The sequence below is a fragment of the Delphinus delphis genome, chromosome 3 (genome assembly GCF_949987515.2).
Source record: "Delphinus delphis chromosome 3, mDelDel1.2, whole genome shotgun sequence".
Lineage (NCBI taxonomy): Eukaryota > Metazoa > Chordata > Mammalia > Artiodactyla > Delphinidae > Delphinus > Delphinus delphis.
Window position 1 is genome coordinate 15,438,290 of NC_082685.1, and position 8,392 is coordinate 15,446,681.

Genomic DNA, 8,392 nt, shown 5'->3' on the forward strand with positions numbered 1-8,392 from the left:
CCTGGGCACTGCAAACTCTTTCCCCGCTCTGTGGTCCCTGAAAGAGCCCCACATGCCTGCTCTAGACATGTCCATGCACACTAGTCCTCACACACAGACACACACGCACGGAGGCAATAAATATGTTCCGTACCAAAATGCCCCCAGCCTGACACTTCAGGTGGGGCCCCTCCGAAAGGGAGGTCTTATAAGTGCTCAATTTGTTCAGGAATGGGGAGGAAGAATTGGGGAGGGGAAGGGCCATACTCTGCTATCTACTTTTGCTGGTTTGAGGCAATTATGGGGTTTTCCTCGGAAAAGAGAGTGGGGAAACCAGCTGTTTTCCTATAAGCCTCAGGCTGCTCCTATCCAGCCAGAGCCCAGGATAGGGGCTTTCCCCCACCCTGCCTCAAACAGTACCTCATGATAGTCCTTGGGCCCGCCGAGGGAGAAGCAGAGTGCAGTGCTCAAAGCTAATACTGATTTGGTTGGCAGCAGCAAGAGGACTGAACTGGGGGGGTGTCTCACCATCCCAGGGTGATGCTCACAGTAACTGGCGTTTCCCTGGCTAAGGGGAAGCAAGAGAGGCCAGCCAGCCCTGCAAGCAGAACTGCCTTTTGGCAGCCGGGAAGAAGCCCTTGGTACTCAGAAAAGATGGCCACAATAGCTGGTCCCGAAAATTCCCAATCCCCGGCCTTCGCACCCAGTGCCCAAATGTTGAGCACTGGAAACGAGGAATGATTCTCAGCAATGGGTTGGCTGGTCACTAGGCAACTCCCCAGGAACCAGGAGCTAGGCCTGAGCTACAGGTCTGGTCCCCCTAGGTCGTTAGGGCACCGCCTTAGCAACCAGGAGCCCGGCCTTAGTAATCGGGGTCCGGCCCCGCCCGGCTCACAGACACACGTTGATCTGCTTGGAGAGCTCTCTCTCCAGGTCCATGATGAGGGCATCAAAGTCTTTGAGGTTCAGGTGCGGGTTGAAGGGAGCCTCGAAGTCGTCTTCGAAGTCGGTGGCGACCGTCGGCTCGCCAGCCTCTTCGTCCTCGTCTTCGCTGTCGCTGCCCGTCACGTGGTCGTAGTCCGGCCCGGACAGGAAGTCCCGCCCGCAAGGCAGGAAGTCCCGCCCGCAAACGCTCCAGTCACCGGCGTAGCGGTTGCTCGGCGGGCTCTCGGGGCCGCCCCGGCCGCGGGGCCGAGTCACCACTTCGGGGCTCGCTAGCGGCAAGTGCAGCGGCGGCTGTCGTTTGGGCCGCAGGTACGGGACCAGCTCCGGAGCCTCTGGGGGCCTGCGCGGATCTGCGGAGGGAGAGGGAGGGCTTGGATGATGTCACGCCCAGCGGTGGCGACTAGACCTCTGATTGGCTGCTTAGGTATCCAGGCCCCTGATTGGCCGGTCGAAAGGCAAGGCCTTCGACCGGATCAGGATTTCACTGGCTGAGCTAGAACTGGTTGCTGAGGCAACCAGGTACCAGCTTACTCGGACTAGGGGGCGCGGCTTGCCTGAAGCCCGAGACTCTGATTGGCCACTGGAGAAAGCATCGTAGCGGCAGCCTGGCTACGATCGGCGGCGCGGGGGCGGGGGCGAGGGCCAGCTCACCTGGCCAGGCTTGCAGCAGGTAGTGCAGCACCTCGATGTGGCGCTTGAAGTCCACTGCATTCGAGACGCCCGGGCCAGAGCTGCGGATGCGGGGCCTGGCGGGTGCCTGGCGCGCCGGCAGCAGCACAGGACCGAAGCAAACGGCCAGGTTCTGCGGAGTCATGCGGTTGTGGGCGTGGAAGGAGGAGACAAGGCGCAGGTGGTCCAGGAGAAGCGTCAGTGTAGCCTGAGAGGAGAGGGTTGGGAGAGCATGAGGTGGGCAAAGCCGGTCCCCTGTCGCTCCTGAGGGAGACTAAGGCGGTTCAGAATGGGGAAACTGAGGTTCAAGGTCTCATAGCTGGGTGATGACCCAGCTAAGACTTAACCATTAGGTATTAGTATTATGATCCCATTTTGCTGGAGGGGAGACCGAAGCGAAAGGTAACTCAACTTTGAAATGGCAGAACTTGGGCTTGAGCCTACTCCTCTGTGTGCTAGGCAGGGCTGGTATTAATCCCATTTTATAGATGAGGATATTGAGGCACAGAGAGGGTCGGGACTTGTCCAGGATACCACAGCCAGGAACTTCCCTTATGGTAGGTTGACACACCTGTGTTCAGAGTCTGTATTTTTGATACATTCTGCCTGTGAAACCTTAAGTAACTCACTCAACTGCTCTGGGCTTTGGCTTCCATATCTATAAAGTGGGGATACTAATAGCACCTATTTTCTAGAATTGTAACAATGCCACACATTCATGGCCATCATAGGCCCAGGCATGGGTGAAACATTCTGCTGATGTCAGCCCACTCCCTGTCTTGTCTGCTCCCACCAGGCCCAACTCACCCTCTCCACATCTGGCAGGCAGCTGAGGAGCCCACGGGTGCCCTCAGTGCTGGAAGGAGCCCTGCTTGGGGGCTCTCGGGCCATGGCCTCCAACACCACCTGATAGAGGGGCTGGGTGATGAGCGGGGTAGGCAGCTCCCGCAGATAATCCTTGAGGATGCCTGTGGATACAGGGCCCACTCTGGTCAGGGCACCCCTGGTTTCTGAGGCTGGAGATTCAGCTGGGGCTGGGAGCAGGGGAACAGGAGGAGGATAGGTGCAGGAAGGTGAAAACAAGGCCAACAGAAGGGGTGAGGTCCCAGAGGGACCACAGGGACTGCCTTGAGGTGAGGGTTGAATGGGGAGCAGGCAGGAGAGAGAAGGGGCATGCTGACCAGTGATGACATTGATATCAGGGTACAGGTCCTCGGAGAGGCAGACAGCTGCACTGTCCCGCTCAAAGGCATCTCGAAGCTCTTTCTTCACGGCTGCTGAGCCACACAGACGGTACAGCCCCACTACCTGGGGGCAGGAGCAGAGAGATGTCCTCTTGTCAGGGCCACAGACTGATCAGGGCCCTGTGGGTGAGGGCCAGAGGCCTAGATCACAGTGGCAATGGGCTGAGAGGTTGGGGGCTGGCTGTCGCTTCACTGGCTGCCTTCCTGCTCCTCTGACGCCTGTCATTGGGGATCCCACCTGGCTGCCTGGACAGCCTGGCCCTGTAGACCCTCTGGATCACTTGTCCTGGCACCAACATCCTTTGACTCAGGAAACTCTGACTCATTTTCAGCTTACTTGTCACCTCCTCTGGAAAGCCTTCCTTGACTACCCCAACCAGCGGGTCAGGTCCTGCTTTAAGCTCTCCCAGTTTCTTTGCTCTTATCCCAGCCACAGTTGTACATATGTGATTTATTAGAGTCATGTCTTTTCCCCCATCAGACTCTGAGCTCCAGAACGGCTGGGATCCTACGTTACTAAATGAACAGATGACCCATGAATTCTGGGCTAGGTGCTAGGGTCTGGAGGGAGCCGGAGCTCCTGTCCTTGTCTAGGCTGGGATTGGAGCCAGGAGTTCCCCAGGTGGGGTAGGGGGAAGCCTGGCCTCCATACCCTGGGTGTTCTGGGGAGATGTTCTGAGGTCTTGGGCCTAGCTAGGGTGGGGTGAGGGACTTACCCGTAGCCCTCGGCGCTCGATCTGCCCAACACACTTCTGGATGATGAGGGGCACCTGGCCCGGGGACTGTTCCCGCTCCACCAGCAGTGGCAGGGGCAGCCCGAAGACTCGGGGCTCAGCTGTGCCTGGTGCTTCCTGTTGCTCCGACAGGGTCAGCTTGGCATACAGCAGCCCTTGGGGCTCCAGGCGCACAGCCAGCTGCTGGGCCTCGCACCCTGAAGACACAAGGGGACCTCCTGAGTTTAGTCTGCCCCCATAGGCTCCCGTGCCCTGGTCTCTACTCCAACCCACGCCCCATCCTGGGCTTAGTACCCTGGGCACTCTGGAGGAAGGAGGGAGCCCTGAGCTGAATCCTGTGCCCTACACCTCCTCCCCTGCAGCCACGCATCCTACCTCGGAAAACCGTGGGCAGCAGCACAGTACCCTGGGCGCAGGGCCGGTGCCGCCGAACGCCGGGGTCCCACGCCAGCACCAGGGCCCGCAGCAGCCGCGCGGCCTCGAGTTCCAGGTGGAAGGTGTGGTCCAGCCGCAGGAAGTCTGGCCCCCCACGCAGCGGCCCCGTTCGGGCCCGGGCCACCCCATCCACCTGCAGCAGGCAGCAGAGGTCTCGCGGAGTGGCCCCAGGTGCCGGTCGCAGCCCCCCCAGCCCGTACAGGTGCAGGCTGAGGCGGCCCCAGAGTGCAGTGGGGGGCGTCCGGGCCGATGGGCCCACCTCATAGGGGCGGAAGGCGGTGGGCGACGGGGGCCCCGCTGGGCGCTCAGGAGAGTCGCCATCACTGAGGTAACCGGCCCTCAGGCCCCGTGCGCCCTCAGACACTGCCGCCCGCCCCGGGGTCCCCACGCTGCTGTCCAGGTGGTAACGGCTGATGACGGACCCCGCGGGGGCGGCTCGCTCACGCTCTCGGCCAGCCCGGGTGCTCCGCAGACTCAGGCGGCGCCGCAGCTCGGGCAGCTTCTTCATCTTCATTGAGAGCCGCCTGGCCGGGCCTGGGGACTTGGTGCGGGAGGCTTTGGTTGGGGGACTGGCGGGGGCTGCGCCTATGGGGAGAGCAGACCTCAGGGTCCAGAAATCTGGGCTCGGGATGGGGGTGAGGCTTGTAGTCATCTTGGGGGTCCCGGGGTGTGAGGCTTGTGCTCACCTGGGGAGGCCAGGCTCTCCTGCTCAGCTGAGCCTGGCTGTGGGCCTGGGAGCTCAGGTGCCGGGAGTCTGGGGTCCTCCTCAGGGATGGGGTTGTACCAGATCTCACCAGCAGGCTCCCTACTGCCAGCTGCCCCGGGCCCCAAGGTGGCCTCATCTGGTGGCTTGGCCCCGCCCAGCACCCATCGGCGGCTGCTGGGCTCCAGGCTCTGCAGGTAGGCACCCCGAGCCGGGCTCCGAGATGCCTCGGGGCTGGGAGGCCCCTCTGCTCCAGCCTGGGATCCTTCCGGGGCCTGGGGCTCTGGTTCTGGAGGACTGGGCTCCGGGCGCTGGGCTGGGCGGCCTGGCAGAGAGCAAGGGGTGTGAGACTTGGCCTCCCACTGCTCCCAGAGCAGTCCTGGCCCAGGGCTCTTCCCCCAGCAGGAGAATGCACTCAGCACTGACACTCCACACATTCATTTGGAATGGGTGGTTGCAGGCCAGCAGTCTCATCTGTTACCAGCTTGCGGCCTCCTCCCCAACCTTCCTGGCCCTGGTATCCCAAACAGGACTCTGTCCCTCTGCTCTCCAGCCTCAGAGGTCTGGTGGGGTTTCTTTGGGCCTGGGCCCTGCATTCCCCACTCTACTTCCCTACACCTCTCGTTTACTCTGCATGGAGGCCTGCCCTTGTCCCTTCTCGCTGGGTGGCTTTGGGCAAGTCACTTTCCATCTCTGAGCCTCAGCGTCCTCCTGTGAAATGTGGGGATTTGATGCCGCCCTTCGGGGAGGCTTCGGGGAGCTCAACATGGAGAGCACTTCATAGGCACTCATATCTTGGTCAAGCGCATAGCCCACAGTGGACGCTGCTTAGCTTGCTTGGAAGACAGGAGCAGGCATGACAGTGAGCGAGTGCCTGCTGGGTTCTCCCATACCTGCAGCATGTCACTCCCCACCTCCCTGCCTGTCTTCCAAACCCCTGCCACCGTCTCTCAGCCCAGGACTGACCCCCACGGTCAATGCCTCCCCCTTGGGACCTCCCCCTCCTGCTCCATCCTCCTCTCTGTGACATCCTGGGCTGTTTCCTGTGTGTGTTTGTGCGTGGGCACCCCTGTCCCTTCTCTCTGCTCTGGGAACCTTGGGAATCTTTGGGAAGGGCTGGGGGGAGGTCAGATCCATGGAGTCTTCTGCCCTCCCTCCTTTAACTCCTTCCTTTCCGGGACTTCCTGTCCCACGCAGCTCTGACTTCTTTAAGGTCCTGCCCGTTTCTTTAAGGACTCCCTCCTCTGGTCACTTCAGATTTCCACTCCCCAGGACTCTCTCTCTGGGTTCATTTAGTAGCATAGTCCACAGAGCTGTTAAGTCACTTCCCTGGCACTGGGTAAATGACCCAACTGCTCCGTGCCTCAGTTTCCCCATCTGTATAAAGGGGACAGTTTCTTGGGGCTGCCTAAGGTTGGGTGTAGCTGCAGTCACTGGTTAATAGGTGAGAGAGGGTGGGGGGTAGCCACCATGATTGATGCACCACCTCTCTCCCTCTGCAGGAGTACGCTCCCATCTCCCATCCCAGGTCTCCAGGGCTCAGGGTGTCCCCTGCCCGGCCTGAATAAGCCCCAGTTTCTAGGCCTCCCAGCTCCTCCTCCCCTGCACTCTCCAGGCGCTCTGCCTCGGCCCCATTTCCTGTCAGGGGCGAGGCCCCCTCCCGGGCCTCCCAAGGAGCCGAAGCGCTGGCATCCCTGGCCAGGCGCACATAACGGTCCGCGCCCCCTCTCCCCCCAGCCCGTTACTTTCAGGACCTTTGCGTGCCCCGGCCCCCAACCCCGGCCCGCAGGGGGCTCCGCAGGGCTTCCCCTGTCCATCCTTGGGGCCCCGGGACCCGCTTCCAGGCCGGGTGGGGTTCGGCGCCCCTTCTTCCCCACCTCCCCCTCTCACCGCGCTCCTTCGCGTCCGACTTTTTCCGGGGAAGTTTCTCCCGGCCCCGAAGGCGGGAGAAGGTTTTCCTGAGTAGCGGCTCGGCCATGCTGGGGCCCGGGCCGGGCGGAGTGCGCGCCCCGGGCTCCGGCCGCGCCGCCCCCCGCCCTCCCCGCCCCGCCCGGGCCTCCCCGCCCGCCCCGCGCCCCGCGCCAGCAGGAAGCGCATTCCGGGAATGCTTGGCCCAAACTTTTTTTTTTTTTTTTTTTTTTTCCCCTTCCCGCGGCCTGAGCGAGCGATGCTGGGAGATGTAGTCAGTCGCCCGGGCCGGGAAGGGGAGGGAACGGGGGCTCTGTGCTACCTTCCTGGGCTCCAGCTCTGACTATCTGGGCCCTAGTCTTTCCTCTTATCCACCCTCCGTTGGTGATCGCCTACAGAAAGTTCTCTGGGGTTTACTTCCAAAATGCATCCTGAACAAATCCCTTCTCTTTCCTCCCATCCACTGCTCCAGCCTGGTGCAAGCCCTGGCACCACTCGTTTTGATGACACCCCCTCTTCCTTAGTTTCCCGGATGCCACTCTGGTGCCTCCCTCCTCCACCCAGTTCTCCACTCCCCTTTCCCCCCAATTCCAGTTACTACTGCTCTTTAACAAACCATCCCAAACAGCCGTTTCACGATGCTCACAGATGCTGTGGTCAGGAAATGGGGCAGGGCAGAGCTGACATTGATTGTTTCTACTCCTCAGTTGGAAAGACTTAGAGGCTTAGGGGTGATTCAACAAATGAGGGGCCAAAATCATCTGGAGGCATGTTCACTTGCAGTTGATGCCAGGTGTGGGCTGGGACCTCTGCAGGGGCTGTGGACTAGGGCACCTCCACAGGCCTCTTGGTGTGAACTGGGTTCCTCCTAGCAGGTCAGTAGTCAGGGTAGTTGGGATTCTTACATAGCCACCCAGGGCTTCAAAAATGAACAAGGCAGGGCTTCCCTGGTGGCGCAGTGGTTGAGAGTCCGCCTGCCGATGCAGGGGACACAGGTTCGTGCCCCGGTCCGGGAAGAACCCACATGCCGCAGAGCGGTTAGGCCTGTGAGCCATGGCCGCTGAGCCTGCGCGTCCAGAGCCTGTGCTCTGCAACGGGAGAGGCCACAACAGTGAGAGGCCCGTGTACCGCAAAAAAAAAAAAAAAAAAAGTAAAAGGCAGAAGCTACATTATCTTTTCTGATCCAGCTTGGAATGTCACACTGTGTTACTTCCGGCACCAGATTCGAGGGACAGGAACATAGACTCCACCTCTGTCAATGGGTGGTGTGTCAAGGTGACCTTGTAACATTCTTTGTGCAAGAGAATGTGGGGTGGGAGATATTATTGTGGCCATTTTGGAAAATTTAACCTGCCTCACTCCTATATTCCATTCTCCATGCTGTGCCCAGAGTGGACTTAAAAACCTGAAATCAGATCATAGCACATCCCTGCTGAACAGTCTTCCCATAACTGCTCACCCCACCTAAAATAAAATCCAGATTCCCACAAATAAAATCCAGCCACAACAAGACTTCTGGCCTCATATCCTTTGTTGTCCTCATGGCCCACCATGACCTCCTCTCCGATTCTCCTTCACATCAAACTGTTCCTGCCCCAGTCCCTTTGCACTTGCAGTTCCCTCTGCCTGGAAAATGCTAGTTCATTTGAAGCTGCCTCTTTCTCATCCTTTAGGTCCAATGGCACTTCCTTGGGAGGCCCTCCCCTCCCTGACCACCTACCACTGTCCAGTCATTATTACATCACTGCGTTTCATTTCTTCTAACACTTGCCACA

At 60.0% G+C, this 8,392-nt stretch overlaps 1 protein-coding gene across 2 annotated transcripts; it reads right to left on the reverse strand.

Annotated features, from left to right (window-relative positions):
• Positions 1-19: 19 nt before the first annotated feature.
• On the reverse strand, positions 20-6,847 carry SYDE1 (synapse defective Rho GTPase homolog 1). Of its 2 annotated transcripts, XM_060008154.1 has the most exons (8): positions 6,600-6,847; positions 4,693-5,034; positions 3,947-4,591; positions 3,554-3,768; positions 2,775-2,901; positions 2,401-2,561; positions 1,576-1,801; positions 20-1,274 (listed from the first exon to the last, which is right to left on the reverse strand). In XM_060008154.1, exons 1-8 carry the CDS (start codon positions 6,685-6,687, stop codon positions 871-873), a joined length of 2,208 nt encoding a protein of 735 aa, XP_059864137.1. In that variant the 5' UTR covers positions 6,688-6,847; the 3' UTR covers positions 20-870. The 2 variants fall into 2 exon arrangements, with proteins under 2 accessions (XP_059864137.1, XP_059864136.1); XM_060008153.1 differs by lacking the exon at positions 6,600-6,847 and having other exon boundaries at positions 4,693-5,146.
• Between the last annotated feature and the right edge of the window lie 1,545 nt (positions 6,848-8,392).

Coding starts and splice junctions, on each gene's coding strand:
- SYDE1 (XM_060008153.1), bottom strand. CDS start 5,146: ATGTGTGGAGTGTCAGTGCTGAGTGCATTCTCCTGCTGGGGGAAGAGC. Junction 3,769..3,946: donor GCTGCCCACGGTTTTCCGAG/GTAGGATGCGTG, acceptor TTGTGTCTTCAG/GGTGCGAGGCCCAGCAGCTG. Junction 2,562..2,774: donor TGATATCAATGTCATCACTG/GTCAGCATGCCC, acceptor CTGTATCCACAG/GCATCCTCAAGGATTATCTG.